The sequence below is a fragment of the Maylandia zebra genome, linkage group LG17 (assembly GCF_041146795.1).
Source record: "Maylandia zebra isolate NMK-2024a linkage group LG17, Mzebra_GT3a, whole genome shotgun sequence".
NCBI classification, from domain to species: Eukaryota; Metazoa; Chordata; class Actinopteri; order Cichliformes; family Cichlidae; genus Maylandia; species Maylandia zebra.
The window spans coordinates 12034683-12058869 of NC_135183.1; the positions used below are offsets into that span (position 1 = coordinate 12034683).

At 41.4% G+C, this 24187-nt stretch overlaps 1 protein-coding gene across 3 annotated transcripts in view; it reads left to right on the forward strand.

The window, feature by feature from the left end:
• LOC101485789 (carboxyl-terminal PDZ ligand of neuronal nitric oxide synthase protein) overlaps nt 1–24187 on the forward strand; it is a 246267-nt gene that overhangs the window by 216835 nt on the left and 5245 nt on the right. For all 3 annotated transcript variants that reach the window (XM_024805650.2, XM_024805649.2, XM_024805651.2), the window contains exons 11-12: nt 22357–22553; nt 22762–22886. In XM_024805650.2, coding sequence (XP_024661418.2) covers nt 22357–22553; nt 22762–22886 — 322 coding nt within the window. The remainder of the gene's footprint in view (nt 1–22356; nt 22554–22761; nt 22887–24187) is intronic.

Sequence of the window (24187 nt, forward strand, 5' to 3'; positions counted from 1 at the left end):
GTGTATGTTCGTACATTTACATTTTAGTAAACCCTTTTGGTGGTTTAACAAAATAAGTTACCCCAAAGTCAAATATTCTATCAAATATTAAATATGCTGGCCAGTAGTGCTGTTTGTTGTTAAAATTATTTTGATATGAAGAGTGTACCTAAATGTGATTTGGGGATGAACTATCCCTTTACCAGTATTGCACAGTGCATTTTACACTCATGGTTTATCCATTTGCATGTCTTAAGTTGCATGTCTTTATTCCTAACCTCGCTATTCTGCTCAGGCTTTGGCTAAATAGTCTTTTCTACTTCCATCTGATTTCATCTATATTTCTCTCACACACTTGACCTTAACTTTATTCCCCTGATCCCCACTTTTGCGCCGACCTCTCCAAAATGTCAGACACGCTGTAATTCTAAACAGTCTCTTGTTGTTGTTTTCTATATTAGTGATACATGTTGTGTGTTTGGAGGAATAAAGTACAGCCCACAGCCTTTAACCTTGACAAAGAGGTTAGTAATTACTGCTAAAGTACATGCGGAGGACAAAGTGTTATTATGAGGGTCTGCTTTTCATGAAATCTTTATTAATATAACCATCTGTTCTGTGGATTTATAGGGAGATCACATTCGGAGGCAAAGCAGACAGGATGGGTGTGTGCAGGTTCAGTTTAGTGTGAAACTCATTTCTACTTTGTAACTAGTTATTGATTGAGGCTGTAATGAATTTACAGGACAGCTGAATTCTGGAAAGAAAGAAGTGTCTGTTTCTGGTTGCTCGTCTGCAAGTAGTGTTGGACTGAAGACATCTAGAATTGATAGGCCTCTATTTGCATTCAAGGGTAATAGCAAGCACCATTCCTTACCAGTGAAGAGTAAAAAATTCAATTTGTCCCAAACTCCTTTAAAAGTAGAAAATATTTGACCTTGAGAGGTTGAGATACAATACTGTTGTAATATAAGAGGTTCGCCTCCACACTCACTCGCCAGTAGATTGTGTTGAAAAGGTTTAACTTTCGTATCTACAGATGCTTCAAGTCGGGTCCGGTCTTAAATCTTTATCTTTGTTGCAGCTTGTCTCTCTCACGCAAACTCTGTGATTTCCTCCCTCTTCTCAGCACTGATAAAATGTCTGGCTGGGATTTTCGCTGTGATTCGGAGGCCACGTTGCCAACCCGTCTGACCAAGCACAGCAGGGTTTGGTGACTTGTATCGATTTCCCCGTCACAAGCGCGTGTTGTTTGAAACCGGGGTTAACTACTGGGATAGAAAGGGAGCGAATCAATACACAGTACACAACTCACGCTGTCACCAGCAGGGACACGCTCAAAGGCAACACACACAAAGCAAATGCGTAGCAGGTTCAGAGCTAGCCAACCAAGGCATGGCACACACCTACAAGCAGTGGAACTCAAAACTGTCTGGCCTTGGTTGGCCGTGGCATGCACTGTGCAGTCTTCAAGGGGTACAGCAGAGACTGTTTTTCATTACTTTGCTTCTGTGCTTCAGCAAATTGATTTTGAACTTACAGTGGGGCAAAAAAGTATTTAGTCAGCCACCGATTGTGCAAGTTCCCCCACCTAAAATGATGACAGAGGTCAGTAATTTGCACCACAGGTACACTTCAACTGTGAGAGACAGAATGTGAAAAAAAAATCCATGAATCCACATGGTAGGATTTGTAAAGAATTTATTCGTAAATCAGGGTGGAAAATAAGTATTTGGTCAATAACAAAAATACAACTCAATACTTTGTAACATAACCTTTGTTGGCAATAACAGAGGTCAAACGTTTACTATAGGTCTTTACCAGGTTTGCACACACAGTAGCTGGTATTTTGGCCCATTCCTCCATGCAGATCTTCTCGAGAGCAGTGATGTTTTGGGGCTGTCACCGAGCAACACGGACTTTCAACTCCCGCCACAGATTTTCTATGGGGTTGAGGTCTGGAGACTGGCTAGGCCACTCCAGGACTTTCAAATGCTTCTTACGGAGCCACTCCTTTGTTGCCCGGGCGGTGTGTTTTGGATCATTGTCATGTTGGAAGACCCAGCCTCATTTCATCTTCAAAGTTCTCACTGATGGAAGGAGGTTTTGGCTCAAAATCTCACGATACATGGCCCCATTCATTCTGTCCTTAACACGGATCAGTCGTCCTGTCCCCTTGGCAGAAAAACAGCCCCATAGCATGATGTTTCCACCCCCATGCTTCACAGTAGGTATGGTGTTCTTGGGATGCAACTCAGTATTCTTCTTCCTCCAAACACGACGAGTTGAGTTTATACCAAAAAGTTCTACTTTGGTTTCATCTGACCACATGACATTCTCCCAATCCTCTGCTGTATCATCCATGTGCTCTCTGGCAAACTTCAGACGGGCCTGGACATGCACTGGCTTCAGCAGCGGAACACGTCTGGCACTGCGGGATTTGATTCCCTGCCGTTGTAGTGTGTTACTGATGGTGACCTTTGTTACTTTGGTCCCAGCTCTCTGCAGGTCATTCACCAGGTCCCCCCGTGTGGTTCTGGGATCTTTGCTCACCGTTCTCATGATCATTTTGACCCCACGGGATGAGATCTTGCGTGGAGCCCCAGATCGAGGGAGATTATCAGTGGTCTTGTATGTCTTCCATTTTCTGATGATTGCTCCCACAGTTGATTTTTTCACACCAAGCTGCTTGCCTATTGTAGATTCACTCTTCCCAGTCTGGTGCAGGTCTACAATACTTTTCCTGGTGTCCTTCGAAAGCTCTTTGGTCTTGGCCATGGCGGAGTTTGGAGTCTGACTGTTTGAGGCTGTGGACAGGTGTCTTTTATACAGATGATGAGTTCAAACAGGTGCCATTCATACAGGTAACGAGTGGGGGACAGAAAAGCTTCTTACAGAAGACGTTACAGGTCTGTGAGAGCCAGAGATTTTCCTTGTTTGAGGTGACCAAATACTTATTTTCCACCCCGATTTACGAATAAATTCTTTACAAATCCTACCATGTGAATTCATGGATTTTTTTTTCACATTCTGTCTCTCACAGTTGAAGTGTACCTCTGGTGCAAATTACTGACCTCTGTCATCATTTTAAGTGGGGGAACTTGCACAATCGGTGGCTGACTAAATACTTTTTGCCCTACTGTACAATAAGGTTAAAATACAGACTTTAATACTGTTTGTTCATGTCCAAGTTGGATGGCCGGTGTTGGAGCATAAAAAGGTCTCAGAACTTTAAAAATGGCTACTCAGTTACTTTCATCTTCTTTTTGTCCAAAAGCAAGATGACCTGAAATGTATTTATATATAACGAGCAGAGCAGCACACTCGATAACCCGGATACCTGCTACGCAGCTTTGCTCCTCTGACATAAAAACTCAACCAACAACTGTAACTGTAGCAAACATAGAACAAATCAATATGAAAGAGTGTGAATGCTATGATCTCTGCTGTCTATAATTTTCCATGGCAAACCCAGGATGTTTCTGAGATGAAACAAGTGCTCAATATAGTAGACGCATACAGGAGAAGTAAATGTCTTAGACAAACCAACCAAGCAGTGCTCTAGGGAAATGTAGTCCAAGGCTCTTGACTGACGGGAAGCCAAATAAACAAAAAAACTGTCAGTCTGCTGCTAATCTGCTCAAGCATATCAAGGGTTTAAAGAGAGTATTTCTCTTATGTTGAGGTCAGAGGCCAGAAGAGAATGGCCAGACTGCTTCAAGTAAATAGGAAGGCAACAGTAACTCCAATAGCTACTCATTAATATAAAGGTATGCACAAGAGCCTCTCTCAGCATGATGAACCTTGACCCAGAACCCCTCACAGGCTCGTCGAAATTTGAAATTGACAGATTAAAAAAATGTTCCCTGTTTTTATAGTAGGGTCAGAATTTTGCTTAAACAACATCCTGTCTTATATCAGTGGTTCAGGTTGGTCATGATGGTGTTATTTTGTGGGGGATTGTACCAATTTAGCTTTGTTTCTATGCTGCAACTTTCCTAAGTGTTGTTGCTGACCATGTCCATCCCTTCATGACCAGCAAAGGGAAGATGGTCTCAAAGCTTCATATCATTTCAAATTGGTTTCTTGAACACGACAATAAGTTCACTGTACTCAAATGGCCTCCACAGTCACCAGATCTCAATAGAGAATCTTTGGGATGTGGTGGAAAAGGATATTTAGATGTGCAGCTGACAAATCTGAAACTGTGTGATGCACTCATGTCATTATGGACCAGAATTTCTCACATTTGTTTCCAATCTGTACCACAAAGAATTGATGTAGTTCTGAAGGCAAAAGGGGGTCCTACCTGATACTAGAAAGTAGGGGTGCAACGATACTCGTATCGATATTGAACCGTTCGATACAGTGCTTTCGGTTCGGTACACATATGTAGCGAACAATACAAAATTTTTAATTTATCTTATCAACTTTTCTTCTGACGATGCTGTCTGTGTTGACAGCTCAGTGGATCTCTTTGTTCGACTACTCCGCCTAGGCTGCACTGTCGAGCGCAGATCCACTGAGCGCAGCGCAAGCTAACAAGACAGAAGCTAAGCTCGTTGCAACATGGCAAATTGAACCTCCCCCACCCTCATTCAGATCTGGCCTTTGGAACTATTTTGGTCTTCATGTGAAGCATGACCCTGAAGGTAAGCGTGTCATGTTAAAATATATATTTATAATTTTAATAAATGACAAATTAAAAAAGCATGAACATTTTTTTGTATCGAAAAAATATCGAACCGTGACACCAAAGTATCGAACCGAACTGTGAATTTTGTGTATCGTTGCACCCCTACTAGAAAGGTGTACCTGTTAGAGTATCTGGTGAGTATAGGTGTAATGTTTTCTGATTATTTTCAGCTATTATTTTTACTCTTTGACTCTACTACTGCAGCTTGTCATGAGTCACAGTTCAAAATAAACCCTGTTTAACTCTGCAGCCCCTGAGTTCATCTTCTGTCTAAAACAAGTTGTTTAGCTCATTTTACTCTTCCTTTAAGCCTACTTTTTGATTGGCTCCTCCTCGCATGCAGAAGGTTTACACAGCCTGTGGCTTATGGTCATATTTTAGATGGCTTCTCTTGTTGAAATCTCACATAGCCAAGAGGAGAAAACACTGTGTGAGGCGGAGCTTTGAGACCAGTTTAAGTATTTGCCTCACAGGGATTGCGCAGATACTGATTTCATAATTTGAAACATTGACCATATGAAAGTTCATTATTGTAACACAATAAATAAGTAACCAAGCTGACCTTCAACTGATGCTGGCTACAAAGTAAATATGTTCAGGTCATTTTATCTTTGAAAATAAAACACATAAACAACAATAACATTTAGTACATGAGAAAAACACTGGATATGATGAAAGTCACTTCCACATACGGACACACGTTGATTCTGTTCATGTTTATTTCCCCCGGCTCTTTGTGTATGAGCCACATATAAAGAACTGTGTGTGCCAAGTGCTGTGTGCTTGTTAGGAACTGGCTGAGGTCGTTTTCTTTAATGTGAAAGTAGTGCTGACAGAGACACGAGGAGTTAGTAGGTCGCATATAAACAAACAGTCACGGCAGCTCCTCACAGTGCTGAAATTAATGACTGTGTTTGCCAGAAGAGCAGAGGGAATAAAGGACTTCCAAAGCTGAGCAATTAATCCTCTGACTTCGACATTAATGATTGGAGCCAAGTAGGAGTTCACCAGAAAAGATTCTCACTAACTAAACTTTGCAGACCAAGCTGCATCAACCAAAAAGATGGAGTTCATTAGTGTATGACTGTGGGTGCATTAGCGTCGTGAAGTTTTATGCTTTCTTAACATTTTGTGTCCATTGAGCTTTGGTTCCCCATTAGTATCATGTATTCACAGTCTCTGACAGTGGTCTCCCACTGGGTCAGAGGATTTGAACCAGACGCCTACCACTCACTATCAAACTTTTTCAGCTTCCTCGAGGAGGCATTTTTCTTGCTTCTCTCTCAGCATTTACACACGTCTGCATATCCATTTGAAGGCAGTAGAGACCTCAGCGAAAACCATGCTCATGTTCTGACTCGAGTCTTGCTGTGCATTGACATCTGGATGTCTTTGATGTTCCCACGGTGCAGAGCTAAAGGCCATGCTAAGCAGCAGCCTGGCCTGATACATAATCTGGAACATGTGCAGCTCCAGATGTAAAGAAATAAAAAGAGCAAACTTATCGCAGCACAGCTGAAGGCCCGTCTCATCCGCATCTGCCTGTCAGCCCGTCTGTCTTGTCCCATTTCTTCCCTTCTTCTAAAGCTTCCTTTGTGTCTTTTCACTTATGCGCTGACAAAAGCGAGCTGACAAATGTAGTGCGTACACATGCTGAATTTAAAGTGGAGGTGGAAGATGGAATCAGCCTCAAAGAGAACAACTCCCACTGAGCCAGGTGGGGGCTGAAAGGAAAGACAAGAGATAACTTTGATCACTTTTAGCTCTCAGTTAGATACAGTGTGGCAAAAAAGTATTTAGTCAGCCACCGATTGTGCAAGTTCCCCCACTTAAAATGATGACAGAGGTCAGTAATTTGCACCAGAGGTACACTTCAACTGTGAGAGACAGAATGTGAAAAAAAAAATCCATGAATTCACATGGTAGGATTTGTAAAGAATTTATTCGTAAATTAGGGTGGAAAATAAGTATTTGGTCACCTCAAACAAGGAAAATCTCTGGCTCTCACAGACCTGTAACGTCTTCTGTAAGAAGCTTTTCTGTCCCCCACTCGTTACCTGTATGAATGGCACCTGTTTGAACTCATCATCTGTATAAAAGACACCTGTCCACAGCCTCAAACAGTCAGACTCCAAACTCCGCCATGGCCAAGACCAAAGAGCTTTCGAAGGACACCAGGAAAAGTATTGTAGACCTGCACCAGACTGGGAAGAGTGAATCTACAATAGGCAAGCAACTTGGTGTGAAAAATCAACTGTGGGAGCAATCATCAGAAAATGGAAGACATACAAGACCACTGATAATCTCCCTCGATCTGGGGCTCCACGCAAGATCTCATCCCGTGGGGTCAAAATGATCATGAGAACGGTGAGCAAAGATCCCAGAACCACACGGGGGGACCTGGTGAATGACCTGCAGAGAGCTGGGACCAAAGTAACAAAGGTCACCATCAGTAACACACTACAACGGCAGGGAATCAAATCCCGCAGTGCCAGACGTGTTCCGCTGCTGAAGCCAGTGCATGTCCAGGCCCGTCTGAAGTTTGCCAGAGAGCACATGGATGATACAGCAGAGGATTGGGAGAATGTCATGTGGTCAGATGAAACCAAAGTAGAACTTTTTGGTATAAACTCAACTCGTCGTGTTTGGAGGAAGAAGAATACTGAGTTGCATCCCAAGAACACCATACCTACTGTGAAGCATGGGGGTGGAAACATCATGCTATGGGGCTGTTTTTCTGCCAAGGGGACAGGACGACTGATCCGTGTTAAGGACAGAATGAATGGGGCCATGTATCGTGAGATTTTGAGCCAAAACCTCCTTCCATCAGTGAGAACTTTGAAGATGAAACGAGGCTGGGTCTTCCAACATGACAATGATCCAAAACACACCGCCCGGGCAACAAAGGAGTGGCTCCGTAAGAAGCATTTGAAAGTCCTGGAGTGGCCTAGCCAGTCTCCAGACCTCAACCCCATAGAAAATCTGTGGCGGGAGTTGAAAGTCCGTGTTGCTCGGCGACAGCCCCAAAACATCACTGCTCTCGAGAAGATCTGCATGGAGGAATGGGCCAAAATACCAGCTACTGTGTGTTCAAACCTGGTAAAGACCTATAGTAAACGTTTGACCTCTGTTATTGCCAACAAAGGTTATGTTACAAAGTATTGAGTTGTATTTTTGTTATTGACCAAATACTTATTTTCCACCCTGATTTACGAATAAATTCTTTACAAATCCTACCATGTGGATTCATGGATTTTTTTTTTCACATTCTGTCTCTCACAGTTGAAGTGTACCTCTGGTGCAAATTACTGACCTCTGTCATCATTTTAGGTGGGGGAACTTGCACAATCGGTGGCTGACTAAATACTTTTTTGCCCCACTGTACATCTCAACTATATTAGTGTTTGATGTGTCATAGTAGGACTGGAAGTATGACATATTTAGATACATCGTATCCCTCACCATGCCTTTAAGAACCAACTCAGATTGCCAAATAATGTTGAACACACAAGAAGCACAGTTTGTTTCAACCCCCCCAAGCCTTTGAATAACTGCCTCATTACTGCATAGCCAAAAGGCTCAGTGGACACACATTCTTATCTGTACACTTTGTACTGTTGTTCTGCTGCCTTTCTGGACTGGGTCATTGATTCCAGTGGAATACTTGGGGATACCTGAAGCTACTTTTTGCCAAGTCACAAGCTGGTCACCACAGTGGGTGGCTATGCATGTTTGATTTGGAATTTTTGGGCTGGATCCTGTCCCTGATGCAACCTCCAAGGGAATTTACAACAGTTCTTAATAGAATGGACCAAAAACACACAAACCTGAACTAAGAGAATTAGATAAAGCCAGAGAGTAACCGAATACCCGGAACCACAGCCCCATTATTTTCTTGCTGCCTCGTTTCCCCCTTGCTGCTTCTTTCATGGCGACACTCATATTTTGGTGACTCAGACACTCTCACCGGGAGCTGTGGGGTCAGACAGACTGTGATGTGGCAAATGACTGAATGAATTATTGATCTGATGACTTTGATCTGGAGGCGACTGAAGGCACACAGACATGTCTGGCTACAACTAAGCAGTCTGTAGTCTACCCTCTGTTTGTAGGTCTCCTATTTCTCTGGCTTATTTTCCATCACAGTGGACGTCTCGGTACATTAATTTTAGCAGCACAGTTACCCTACACTGCAGATTATTGTAAGGCCAGTGGGAGAGTTTGAGAAATCTTCCACATGATACATTGTTGCAGGTCACCTGTATTTCAAGAGACATCTAGTGTTATATGTCTCCATCTAGTAGACGTATAACCATTCCTGTCTGGGCATGCACAGTCTCATCTTCTCAAAGATGACCCGTGTGTGGGCAGCCCCACACACGGGTCGATCAGCGCCAACTCACTAACGGAGATTTGCCACATTAATGCAGTTATGGCATTAACGTCATTTTAACGAGATTAACGCTGACAGCACTAGTCTTTTTCTTGTTCCAGCAATTTGAACCTGTCTTAACTTAACTACATTGAATATCCAGATGAGGTTTTCTGGGCTTTTTTGTTCTTTCTTTCTCAAAACAATTATTTTCCATAAACCAAATTCGAGCATCAGTGTGATGGGATATGAGGACACAGCACTGAACACAAGTGGCACATCAGTTGGATGTTTCCCTCTAACAGTTTAGCCTTGTAAAAAAAAAAAAAAGCATCCACCGCTCCTGAGACTCCGGTGTTGCTGAGTCAGATAAAAGAAGGTTGCTTATGATCCAGTAATGATGACTCATCATTTGTATCATTTCATTTCATCATTTCTTTGTAAAACCACCAGTCATTTCGATTTTTCACCAATCCGGTCAAAGTGTCTAGATACACTGGAACAAAATTAGATTTAAAATGTCTTTCACCATAATGAAAGTGTCTCATAAGCAGAATGTCAACATGCAAACAAGTACTAAAGGTTTAGCAGCATTGGTGTGTGATAGTCAAACAGGTGTGCCACAGTAATTGCTTTATTGAGCAGTCAGGTCAGGTCGACTCACTCCATTCAGCATTTCTAACCTGTTTACAAAAACATAATCAGTATTGGATTCGGTGGAGATTATGTGGGATTAGTCATTGCATGGTCTAATTTAAATAGCAGAGATTCATTAGTTTTAGTTTTAATGGAGAATTTTGGCTATGCAAAGTCAGGAGGCTTGTTTCATTTGTATTAGTTTCATTCAATAGTTCTGGCGCCTTGTAGCCTAAATGCAGTTTCTGCCAGTAAAACAATCCCAAAGGGAAGGACAGAGTAGGGTTGTGCACAAAGTTTACCTGACGGAGAGGATGAAATGGAAGAAGATGGAGAGGATGGGAAGAAAGAGAAGGCAGGTTAGTTTTTTTTTAATAAGATGGGGGTTTTTTGTCCCCTGAGACTGAGGGTCCAAGTCTCGCACCAAGACAGATGTCGACTGATGTTTAGAGGGATGAAGTTTAAAGTTTAAAGGATATCTATGATCACGTGTGTCCAGTTTAAGAAGAAGAAGGGGAGAGCAGGTCGGGTATGGCACTAGAGGAGGACGGGGCAGCTTTGTAATAATCTGCAGAGTTCAGATTTTACTGCTGAGCTGTTAGTTCCTTCTGATGCACTGCTGAGTCCAGCAGGAAAAGCATATTTCACTAATTAAGTTAGATAAAACTGAAATGATCTCCTGGGGGGGAAATTAGGCTGGAGATAAGATGCAGACAAAAATGTGTGAAGATAATTCTACTAATTAAAACAACTGAACAACCAGGCAGGAGATAAATGTGTCAAAATTTGTCTTAATTTAAAGTTTATCAAATCTATTAAGATTGTGTTATTTGTTAAGTTCTTTCAATTAAAAGCTGATTGATTTAGCATTTTCTTCTAAACACTGCAGATGGAGAAAAAGTGCACACTAATGCAGGAATATTTCTTAATGCAGAATATGATATTCCTCCTACTGTTGACCTCTTGTGGCTAATTAAAGGACTGTTGTGATGCACCACTTTTGGACTTGCAGCCTGTAGGCTGTTCCAATGAAGACAGCTGTGTGGTGTGTCGGTTGTTAGCCCAAAGCTCACGTCATGTTAACAGTGATGATTGTAGACATGATGTTTGGGTCACTTTAGGACAGAATCAAATATTTGCTTTTTTTGTGAGTTCTTTGGTAAAATTACAAATGTGAATGGTCAGGGTGGGACATCCAAATGTACCCCAATGAGGCATAACATTATCATCACCTGCCTAATATCATGTTGGTCGTCCTTTTTAATGCCAAAACAGCCCTGACCCCTAAAGGTTTGCTGTGGTATCTGCACCAAGATGTTAGCAACAGATCCTTTATGTCTTGTAAAATGGTGAGGTGGGGTCTTTATGGATCGAACTTGTTTTTTCTCACATACCATGTCAAAAGTAACATCCAGATGGATGGCAGGACCCAAGGTTTTTCTGTCAGAACTTTGCCCATTACACTGTCTCTGCCGGCTTGCCTGGGTCCTATAGTGCATTCTGGTGCCATGTGTTCCCCAGGAAAGCAATGCACATGCACCCGGCCAGCCACGTGTTGTCAAAGAAAAACCTGATTCATCAGACGAGGCCACCGTCTTCCAGTGCTCCATGCTCCAGTGGTGGACAGAGGTCAGCATAGGCACCCTGAATGGTCTGAGACTATGAAGCTCAATAGGCAGCAAACTGTGATGCACTGTCTATTCAAGCCAGCGCGAACTTTTTCAGCAATGTGAGTTACAGTAGCTCGTCTTCTTTTTTTGGTACTGGTTTTATTTTGTTGTATTTATCCGCGACACCTTAAAGGCCGTGAAAATATTGTTGGTCATATATATATATATATATATATATATATATATATATATATATATATATATATATATATATATATATATATATATATATATCAGTGTCAGTGTTTTTCACTTCATCTGTCTGTGGTCGATGTAGCTTTAGTGCTGAAAACTGCAAGACAAAAAAGCCTTGAAGGAGTGGTCCCCAATTTAAAATCGGGTGCATTTATTTTATTTAAAGGTACAATAGCAGACTTTTTGATCTCGTGAGAAAACAGCAAGATAACACTGTTGTATAAGAATATTTACAATGGAAGTGAAAAAGTAGAAAAAGACTCAAAGCAGCCTGAGAGCAGTCAGTGAGAGTTCAGTCTGAACAATCAGAAACTTCTTCCATTAATCCTCTCCTGCATTTGCCCCCTCATCATCAAAAGCAGACTTTTACCAGAGCCCCCTCGCTTTAATCATTCATGTTAAACTGACACCTAGTCATAAATTGATAAGCGGCTCTACCTTTTTCCGTTTCCTTAGCAGATTTTTTCCCCCTTGCTTTGAATTTGCATACGTGATTGGCCTCTCTTGTACTAATACTTTTCTCATATGTTAATGTAGCCAAGCGAGAGCTCTAATTTAATACATCAGCGATAATGACCCTGTCTGGCCTGAAGATTAGTATGTTTAGTGTTCAAGTGAGAGTGTTTCAGTTCACACATCCTTTCAGCCCTGCACGCATCTCTTTGCATATTCACAGCAGCTCACTGGGATGCAGCTTTGTCTGCTTCTCTCATCTCTCACTGAGCACTACTGATTTTTCAATCAAAATTCCAAAAAAGGTTGACTTGCTAGTCTCTCATGTTTTATTCACAGTAGAACAAAGAAAACATATCAAATGTTTAAACTGAGAAAATGAAGATGTCTTCAAAACGTGGGACTAGAAGCAGCAAAGAGCTGGAAAAGCAGTATTACATTAAAGAGCTGAAAGAACATTTTGTAAATAGTTACGTTAATTGGCAACAGGTCAGTAATGTGACTGGGTATAAAAAGAGCAGAGGTTCATCTGCATCTACAAATTATTCCAGATATTTTAGAATAATGGTCCTCAACATAATATTGTGAAGATTTTGGTGTCATTATCTAGAGTACAAAATTCCATTAAAAGATTCTGAGAATCTGGAGAAATGGCTGTGTGCAAGGGACAAGGCTGAAAATCAGTATTGGATGCCTCTGATGTTTAAGCTTTCAGGAAACAGTGAACAAAAACAGAGCTCATTCTGTCATATATCATTACACGGGCTCAGTAACACTTCTAGAAATCACTGTCTGCGAATGCAGTTCACCGTGCCATCCACAGATTTGCGCGATGGGTTAAAGATCTATCATGCAAAGAAGAAGCCGACCGTAAAGGATACTGTGGGCTGACACATGTCAGGGTGTGAAATATACAAGAGCGTGTCTTTCCAACAGAGCCTGGAATGTTAGTGTCAGTGCAATGGGCAACAAGCAGATTTCTTCATATTTGGACAGGCCTTTACTCTTGTTGGAAAGCAGTTAAAATGTTTTAGTTTTTGGTAAATTTTTTCTTCCATATTAACATTGGGGGCTTCGGTCAAATTCTCTCAGTGAAGAGGAGAAAAGGCTCTGAGTTTGTGTGTCGCTGTGTGTCTGTGTTTCTGTGTGTGCTGTCTCTGACAGAAGTGGGTTACCCTCAGCTAAGAACAAAGCAGGGAGTTTGCCACTTTGATTGGTGATGCCAAAGCCAAGCTGGGATGATTACAAGCTCACAGGGAGCTCCCTGGGAGGCCAGCGAAAACTGATTTGGCCAATTACCAGTACCACATAATAAAAACTGTACTCAATAATCACATCATAATTCAGCATTACTACTTATTATGATAGAAGATGTGCGTGGAAAAATGGACATTACCACAGAGACAAAAGCTTTAATCAAGATTTAAGGAGCTGAGGTGCTATTAAGCGTCAGAGGCAATTACACCTTGATTAAACACCAGATAGGTGAGTGACTGATTGAATATGAGTGATTAAACATGGTGCTGTAGATAGACTATGTAGGGACATTTGTTTTACAGAGGAAGTAGGAGTGAGGAAGTGAAGTTCAATGCTCGAATAAACATTTCTCAAAGCTGAGGTGTGAGTGCACTTGAAAGCTACTTTTTTCCCACTGGTGTAAAGGTTACCAGCACATAGCAAATACCTCTGCTGTTCCCAAATGCTGCTATTACCTGATTCCTGCTAAGACTATAACAAGTACAATCTTCCTGAGCCAAATCATGTGCTTTTCTTAAAAGGTATTGACAAAATGCGCTGCTTTTAAAAAGTGATGTTGCAGTTCAGAAAACAAGCAGGTCCTATTACAGCAAAGTGAGGTAAAAGCTTTTCACTGTATTAAGTGCATTCAGTAACAAAAGCACATGAGAAGCCAAGTAATTAACTTTATCTATAATGTATGTTTGATTAACCTATTACTCACCAACCAAAGTACACTCATGACATCACCCACTGGCTTTGACATTTTAAAGCCTCAAAGTGTTAAATGGGAATCAGTGGCGATTGGCTTATGGCCGGGGTGTCCAACTCCAGGCCTCAAGGACCAGTGTCCTGCAGGCTGGTCCTTGAGGCCCAGCATCACCCCAGTGATGCTTTCTAGTGAGCAAAATTTGTAGATGATTAACCAAACAGTCCCTATAAACACATTGTTTTTAATGTGATAGTCAATTATTTAGTACTTATTTTAGCTCTAAAAGCATCATTTGCTTGAAGGTGAAATGAAGAAACTTTATTTTACACTGTGCCCACTGACAGCTGGGACAGGCTCCAGCTCCCCTCCGACCCTGAATTGGCAAAACAGTTAAGAAAGTGGGTGTACATCTGGACCATGCTATCAGGAACACCCACACTCTGCCATTAATTCTTAACATCATTATTCCACCTGCACACAACATGGCTGTTTCCAGCTCTGCCAGCATGCAGCTTTGGAAAAATCCACAAGTTGTGTAAAGACAAATGTGAATACAAATCATTTTTGAGAACAGCCTAATCTAACTTGACGGCCACTGAACTGTCTGTGGACTCTCTGGCCACTCTCTTAAGGCGTCCTTTGTTCACACACACACAGATTGACCTACAGTCAGACTGTAAGATTGTAGATTGCAGAAGATTGCATGAGCGTTACGTTGGATTCAGCTTAGCATCCAAAGCGAGTACACGAGTGGGAGTGAGCTCTTTGGTTTTGTTGACTCCTTTGTTTGGTGCTCAGTAAATGTCTGTTTTTACTCCTGTTTCTTTCGTCACTCTCTTTCCTGCTTATTCTTCAGGGTGCAGGACTGATTGGACATCAAAAAAGCTATTTTAATTAGGTGGTATACATGAGGATGGGAGGGATTACGCGTCGGATTACACATTAAAAATAGCCCCTTCCCACTTTGCACGCTTCCCTGTCTCTGTGTCTAATCTGGCTGTTGTCTGAATAATGCTGTTAATCCACAGCAGCTCCCAAAGAAACAAACAAAATCCTCATTTCAGTGTTAATGAAAGATAATTATTACAGATGGAGTCCTTCAGGCGTGTTTGTAATTAAAAGACAACTCACACACACAAACGCAAGCGCACAAGGAGTAAACAAGTCAATATTGTGCACACTCCTCCAGAACTGAACAAACAGGCTGTGGGAGTTTTCTGACTTAAAGTAACTGGAGTGATTAACATTTATACCTTCTTCTTTTTTTTCCAGAATATGATTATTCTTAACCTCTGTCTGAAGACATCTCAGTTTTCAGTGCAGAGGAATTTGAAACATGGTGCCGCGTCTCTTCAGGGGAGTGCAGGAGGTAAAAGGGACAAGTGTTTGGTCCACTCATCCACACAGGCAGCAGCTGGAGCTGCAGCAGAGTCTCAAACAGCTCACAGAGGCAATTTACGGCACTTGTGCTCTCTCCTTTCTGAGTCATACCTCCATCAAGGGTTTGCACATGCACAGTTTCAGATCAAGTCTGAATCAAAATGCAAACGGTCTTGAATAATTATCCACAAGCTGCTTTAAAGACAAGATGTTCTGCATAAAAGGACAGAGTACAGAGCCATAACAGCAACAATCTGAGGTATAAAAAGCACCTGTGCAGTTAGCTGTTGATTGACGGGGGCAGGACATATTTTTAATTAGATTGCTTGAATATAAACTGTGGTTGGGCACACACTTTCCCAGAATGGCAACTACACCTCAGTAAGTGCAGTAGAGCTGTTTGTTGGTAATACGGAGTCTAAACACAGTACCTGTGAAGGTTCTCTGTCATCCAGGTCATCGTAGTCTAAGGAGCTTAGAAAGAAAAGCGTCTGAATTTCTTTAAGTTGCTTGAAACTCGTGAAACTTGAAACTCTTTCAAGCAGCTTAAAGAAGTCAAGACGCTTTTCTTTCTAAGCTCCTTAGAATAAACACAGTATATTGATAATGCCTCAGTTAAGCAAAATGTAATGAGCTGTAATAGAATCTAGCTTGATCATTACCAAAAGAGCAGCTAGTGTTCATTGTCATTTTCAAAGCTCTGACACTATGCGTATAGACTCAATCAATTCTCTCCGTGTCTGTGTTTCAGTCACTGTTTTGTGTGAGATTTATTTGATCCTCTGTCAACCTCTCAGTTTCACAGTTCCACAGACGGGTATAAATTTAAACAATGAAATCACTCACTGCAGCTTAGGTTCCACATTAATTCAACACACTGTAAGACTTCAGTGTGTCTAAGTTTACATTTAAACACTTTTGTTCAGGATTCTTTGAGTGTCTCTGTCGCTCTTTCATTGTTCTTATAACCACTGTATGCTTCCTGTGTCTCCAATCATTTTCAGCATCAGGCACTGAAAGTCTCTGCACCAGCATCTATTAATACTACAAAGCATGCAACTTGCAAATGCTGACAGTGCGTTATTCTAGTTATTATGCAGGAGCTTAACATGTTTCACTGAGCGCGCTGGAACATAAACACGTTGTGGCTCACACGAGTTTCATTCTAACTGTGGAATTCGGCCTGTGCTTTTTAATCTGTGGTTCACTTTTCAGACTGCACACTGAAACCACAGCAACTGGTAAAAGTTTGAAACTGGGACATCGCGTCATTGTTGTGGTTTTAACATCTAAGTTGCACTACTTGTCTAATTCTAAGGCTTCTTCAGTAGGCTAGATTTGTAGGATAGAAATACACCTGTGTGACCTTATATGAGATCACACAGGGGCTGAGGCACAGAAGCCCATCCGTGAGAGGCCAAATGAAATTCTCGGTTAAGAGGCTGGAAGTAAATCTCAACACAGGGAATGACAAATCAAACAGAACAGCTCGTAAGCTGCTGTGAATGAGCGTCCTGTCAGGAGGAAGTTGGACTCACTGAAATCTGCCAGTTTGCTGGTAATGAAGGAAGTGCCTTTTATTTGTTATTGAAACCCTCCATCCATTTTTTTGTTCATTTATTCAGTTCAGGGTCGCGGTGGGGCTGGAGCCCATCCATGTCCATGTCACAGGGCGCTGTGCCAGTGTACACCCTCAACATCTGTTTCAGAGCCAACACGTAGACCATTCATGCTTACCTTCCTATAGTCAGTTGCACCAGTTAATCTAACCCCATGCATGTCTGTGGACTGTGGGGAGCACCCAGGGAGACGGCGCTAACCACCACACCGCTGCGTCTCCCCATGATTGAAACCACCTAAGCAAAAGAATTTGCTTTTTAATGTGGGCTTCACGGAGGTTGCTTTGAATTTAGATTTTTGCTGGGAATCTGTGTAGAGCCTACGACATAACCAATGCAAGAGGCCAACATCATTGCCCGCATTCATGCTCGTGCTGCTGTGTTACTGTATGTGTTGATTACCTTGTAGTCATCTTCCATGTTTTCTATGCGGTGTAAACTGATAGCAAGAGCTTCCCACTGTTGCCAAGTACTTGTTGGAGATCATCTGACTGTTGGGGTTTGCTCTGTATTATTGTAGTGTCTTTACCTTACAATATAAACTGCCTTGAGGTGACTGTTGTGATTTGGCACAATATAAGTTGAATTGAATTGGATTTGTGAGTCCATCTATTGATCATTTTTTTCTCATATTGAGATGACGTTAGTCAGTCTCTCACTGATGAAAACTGAGAAAGTTGGAAATGCACAAGCAGAATCACCAGGACTGAACAGGCCGGTCACTATAGCTGTAGGCCCTTCTTTGATTTCTTGGGAGATGCACGTCAGATTTTGGTGTAAGGTTTCAGAAGGGTTTGATTTTATGAGTAGAGATACAGAGACTGTGTGTCTGTGCGCTGTTTACATGTTGCTCTGACATTAGTTTAGTTGGTGTTTATTTTTCAAATCTTATTTTCTTCTAACTTTGAAAAGAATCCATCATGCAGACTGGATTTCTACCTGTGTGAGCCTTTGTTTTACCAGGGGAGCATGTCTCACAGCTGTATTAAGTTAAGTTGCTTTTGAATTCTTAAATATTTTCTTTTCAAAGTAGGATAAATGTTGTTGCTTTTTTGGTATAGAACTCAAATGGATCCAGTGTTGTTGAAACGTTACTTTCAAGCACAGGAATACTTGGAATGTAAGAGTTTGCGCACATCTTTGAGAATTTCCCTCAGTTCTTTTATGAATTCAGGTTCTCAGAATCTCTTGTCTCTTTGTGCAATCCCAGACTGGCTCCATGATGTTGAGATCAGAGCTCTGTGGGGATCATAGCATCTGTAGCAGGACTCCTTGTTCTTCACTTTTTATAACTGTGGCTGTATGTTTGGGCTCATTGTCCCACGGTACAAGGAATTTGGGACGATCAGAGTCCCTCTTGATGGTAGTGCATGATGACTACAAGTCTAAAAAATGCCTGGCATGGTATTGTACATTAAGATGGTGAATACACAAGGTTACGTTAGGTGTCACACTCCCAGAGGAAGCACAATGTGTAGTATTAAACTTAAGATAATAGATAATCATCTTATTTTTGGACTGTGATGTAAGTATGTTGGACTGTGGGAAATAGAGAGGTGCATGGTAAAATGATTCATATTTAATGAAAGCAGACACTTGTTTTGGAAGGTGATCAGAGATCCCATTTGTTTAGAGATAAGAGTGATTCCACCACTTTATTTTCCATTTAAAATGAAAATGGTATCACAAGGCCCCACAAAGAAACATGGGATGGATTTAACCAATGTATTGTAGTTAATCGTCCAGGCCTAGTGTTTGAAATATAACCACACTGCCATGTTGGGTTTTTTAAAAAATCTTTTTTTAGAAACTGGTTACCTTTCAAATAAGGTCACCTACATTTTCGTATCATCACTTCAGTCATCATTGCTGCTGATCCCAACCCTAACTCTAACTAGTGATGTTCCCGGCAACTGTTCCTGGCAGTTTAATAGACAGTGACAAAAAATGTCTATTGTTTTTCTTCATTAATGAATCATAATTTAAATGCTGCTGTTTGGTATGTTGCATTATGCATTATAAACATTGCACATTATATGTGCAAAAAGGGAGAAGAAGGATGAAGAAGAGTCTCTCCAGAGTGTCCTGGGTCTACCCTGGGGTCTCTTCCTGGTAGGACATGCCCAATCGGAACACCTTACCCAGTAGGCAACCACTTGAACTGGTTCCTTTCAATGTGGAGGTATAAGGGCTCTACCCTAAGCCCGCCACCAACTGACTGAACTCCTCACTGTCTTTTCTGTCCGTTGTATCCACAATCGCATTCTTTTGCCTTTAAAACAACTAACAGTAATAATAACAATAATGAAAACATAGCTTTAAAGATTTATGGCCTTTCTCATAAACAATGCTCCTTCTGGTGGCAGATGCTCCATAACATTTAAGACACAGCAGTTTACTGGGCATCAATCAAATGTTAAACGACTACCACGTCTGGTACCAACTAGTGCCAGTAGCAACAATTAGTCAACTAATCGCGTACATCCCTAATGAATATATTATTTTTACTTTCATAAAATTTTTCTCTCAAGTCTTGGCATTCAGGGAGCAAAGACTAACTATTCTAAATGACACACTCCAAAAGACATCCGCTTTGCCTTTCTCCAAAATGCAGAATTAGGATAAGGTTATCGCTGATAATGATTTAAAGCTTTTCAATCTAGGCTTTCCAAACAGGAGAAAATTCTATATAAAGAGGTTAAAAAGGGATGGCCATTAATCTGACTCTGACCCTAGATGGGTTGCCTTTGACTGGGTGGATCAAACAGGTTATTTGTTTGTTTGGTGTGATGGATTGCTTTTTGAACATGGAGATGGATGGGAACGTCTATATATTTAATAAAAGCAGCTGCATATTTTGGAAGATGCGTGGAAGGTCACACATGTCCTCATTGTCCATTTAATATAAACTGCTGGCAGGAAATGCATTCATCCAGCACTACACTTAGAAATGCATTGCCAGTAATGTCCATGAAGACTAAATATCTTTTTGTTTTAAAACCTTTAAGTCTTTTGTGTTTCACTGATGGTATATTTAGCCAGGACGAGCTGACCTCTAGTCCCAGTGGAAATGCTGGCATTTTAACATAGCACAATGGAAAGCCTTTGAATTTGCATTCATTTTAGTGAGCCATAAAAGCAACAGAGGTTCAGAGCTGGCTCGGGGACTGTCCAGCAGTGAAATGCCCATAAATAGTGATGATTAACTGCATCTGTGTGTAAATGAGCCAGCCAGTGACACTCTGGCTCATTTTCAAACAGCGGGTTTCACCTTTTCACCATGCAGAGAGGAAACCTGCAAAAACATTTAACGTTGAGACTTACACATACATTTTTCAGAGTACAATGGAGGCTGTATCACAAACACCTCTCTTCCTGGTGCCCTTCACAGGCTACTGTGGGGTTACTACATTACAAGGTCTTTCCGTTGACTCTCCATTGCAAGGTAATGTAGAAGTGTGTGGCCTCATTGTCTGGTGGGATCAACAAGGATGTTTTTTGGCCAATGGAACAGGAGACTATTGATCCAGAGATCACTCGATTACCTTGACAAACAGTCAGAAGATAAGAATAATGTTCGCAGGCAGGCCAAACATTCCAGAAAGATTCATAAATTAGCCTCCAGTTTCATCACAGCTTTAATTAAGCAAATCTGTGCCAGTATACCATTTGTTAGCAATGTCAGGAACCTGTTTGTTATTTGTGGAAAAATGCTTAGTTGAATTATTTAAAGAAGTGTGTTTGTGGAACACAAAAGCATAAATTGCAGTCATGCCAATACACAGAAACTTAGAATGATGCACACATAATAAGCACTTATTTGGTGGCAGGAAGTGCAGAGTTATGGTTAGTGATGCTAATGACTTGCTCGCTGATGTACTGCATTAGCTAACTCTTAAAGAGCATTATTTTCTGCAATATTGTTTTTGTTAAGTATCACGTAAACCACTAACTGATTGCCTGTTGAACCAATTAAAGGTTTGAGATATATAACATCAGAAAATACTGAAATATTCTAATTTTCTAAGCCTGAGGTCGCATCGTCACTTTGCTTATATTTACTGCTGCAAATGCTAAAGATATTTGAAAATCAGTGCAGTTAATATTGTGCAAATGTTTGGGCTGTTTCAGAAAACGGGCTGAACATTGCCACTTTCTTAAAAACACACAACTGCTGTGGCACCAGATATTTACAGACCAGGACTGTTGTTGTTTATTGGCTTTATTTTACCCACCAGGTGGCGCCAAAATAGTAAGATTATCTGTAAGGTTTCGATCGTACTTCCAAGTTTGACATTTCTTTTCTTTGCACTTTTCTTCTCTGCCTTCTGCGCGCTCTAAAGTACCAAAACGTATCCTTTTCTGTTCTTCACTTAGCTCTTTCTCTCTCCTTGAAGTCGATGCCTTCTGTATCCAGTTGATTCATAATATCAGATCACATTTCCTCTGGCCTTTTGTCTAATGGGCTTTTTGCAGATCTCCTGATTGGGATGGCAAGTGAAATATTTGTGTGTGCACAAGAGAAGTCAAGGTTACCCTTTGATACGCCATCTGATTCCAAATAGCTATATTTTCTCCACATTTATCTGATGAAGACAATGTACCTTTCAGATATGCGTACACAGCTGCAGCTGTGCTCTTTAGCTGTTGCCTTCCCCAAAGTGTCCCCTTGTAGCAGTACTGTATGACTAAGCAGAAACAGCTTGACTAGTACAATGATTGATATCTGATACTTTGTGTCTTACTGAATGCTTTCCGAGAACTATTTCTCTGCAAGAGGTAAGATCGTCTGTCTTAAGTGGACTGAACCTGAGCTGCCTTTTTGTTTTGTTTTGGGTTTTTTGCTTTTTCTCATCCTGTATTTTTCTGCTTGATCGTTCCCGCCTATGTTTGTGCATGTGTTGCTGCAGTGGTGTTATTTTGTTGTTGTATTGTTTTATGTATTATTCTGTGATATCAGTGGATCTACTACGCTTTGCCAGCTAGATCCCTCCCATGTAAATGCATTGTCATGAAAAACCTTTGAATCGTCGTGTTACAATGCAAAGCTGCAGAGCGCGTCATAAGAACGTGACATGTTTGAAGAAACACTCTACAAAAGATGAATTTGGTTAGAAAAGTTTGCCCAGTAGTTTGGAAGGGGGAAAAAATAAAAGAACTTTTTAAAACACCAATCAGAAGTGTTCGTTTCAGTGGAATATTTCTTTGTTTTCTCTCAAGATCCAAGTTAGTGTATCCCAGAGTAAAAAATCCCACCAGTATTGCCTAAGACTTGAAAGGCCTGCAGCTTTGCAGCATGCTCTTTTAAAAGCAGACATGCTCTTTTTTTGAAGTCCTACTGTGTATTCACCTACCCCTCTCTCTCTCCCTTTCTGCTCTTTCCCTCTCCATTTTTCTTTTGTGAACAGTTGATCAAAGTATGTTTGAGAACTCCATTGCGCAGCAGCAGAGTCCCCAGACCTCGAGGCCAGGGCCGTCCTCGACCCGGCGCGCCGCGGCGACGACTAATTCCAACCCGGGGTCCAGCTGCGTGGACTCGCCCTCCTCTGGAGGACAGCAGAGGCTGAAAAATGCCATTAACCTGGGCAAGGCAGTCGGGGCAAAGGTTAGTGCGACACAAGCAGAAACGGGACATTGAGCTCAGCAGGTCCTGTATTCTTTTACCCTTTGAAATAAGCTCATATAGTGTGACTTATTGAAAGGGATGCAGGTTTAAGCTCTTTTTATTCTTTCAGCTGAGCCGATAAACATTTGTATCAAAACTACCTGCAAAGGTTAAACCTTTCTCTCCTTCTCGTCTCGCCTTCTTTCAGGTCAATGACTTGCTAAGAAGAAAAGAGCCCAGCAACCTCGGAGACATTGGGGTCACGGAGGTCAACAAGAATGTTGGTGCAGTTTGGAGCTGCATGGAGCAACTCAGTGAGACTGCTGCCAGCAGGTATGCACCCTCATATCCACACACACATTCATACTTCATCTTAATACTGAGCAAACCGCTCCCCCCAAATAATTAACAGGCTTCTACGTCAAAAGATTTTAGGATGAATATGTGAAATTCGGAGGCCTTTCCACACGTCTAATTAATTAATAAACCCACTGAAAGACATTATCTTAATTTATTCAAAAATATTCCATTACCTATACTGAGCAGAGGACGTATCTATCACTGCAGAATTGGGCTGTGGGTCAGAAAAGGTGAATAATTTACGATTTTTCCTGTGAAATGTGGCTTTAAATTAATGATGATACATCAGAGGTGCCTGGGAGATGCCTGGAATTGAATAAGCCAGTTTTTCACTTTGAAGTTTTCAGTTTCAGGGGGTTTATTTTATTTTTTGTTTTTTTGAATATGCCGATTTGACATGTTTATGTACTCTCATAAACGTACTTTGGAGGATTTTTCGTCTGTTCTCCTGAAGATTGGCCGAGTAAAAGTCATTTTTCAGCCGCTCAGGTTCCATTTATCTCCATTCGCTGCACCCAGAACAGATTTAGCTTCATTTAGCAGCGATCTAAAGATTGTTCTGGACCACCAGCTGGTTCGGCAGACTTATAGCTGACTCACTTCGTCTTGGCCTCTAGCTACAGGATTACGTGCTGACGTCATCTGGAACAGCTTAAGAATTTAGAGTGTTTTTTGTAAACACGCTCACTCACTGAACTCAGTGAGGAGCTCCGAACACGAGCGAATGTAGGTTTAAGCTCTTGTAGCTTCTCTCCAGCCGCCTTCCTCCTCCGTCACTCAGCTTGTTCTTATTAGTAGGCAAGAGCAGCTTTGAAGTCTGAGTCATCCTGCCAGGTTTCATTCTTCTATCAGCTGAAGCGGCATGCAAACTTTGGATGGCTTTTGTTCGACAAAGTTTCATTCAGTTAAAATATGAAACAATTGGTGGTTCTTTGATGCAACAAACGGCCCCTGACAGGATTCTATTATTTTGCACAGCGGGGCCATCAGCCAATTAGCTGTCAATTTTTCTTGACATGTTTAGTCATAGTCCCGCCCACAGTTTTAATGTGTACCGACTGCAAAATCTGAAGTTCATTTTGCTGCGTTTTTTCTTTGCCTGAATAGTTTGTGCCTATTGTAAATGCAGCATTACATATGGGTTATGTATGGATTGCTTCCTTAGTTATTACAAACCCTAGCTTCAGTGTTTGTTCCTGTATGTAGGCTCTGTGACAGGTCATCTACTTTTATCTGCATCCAAATGCAGTTCTAGGATGTTTTACACACCGTAA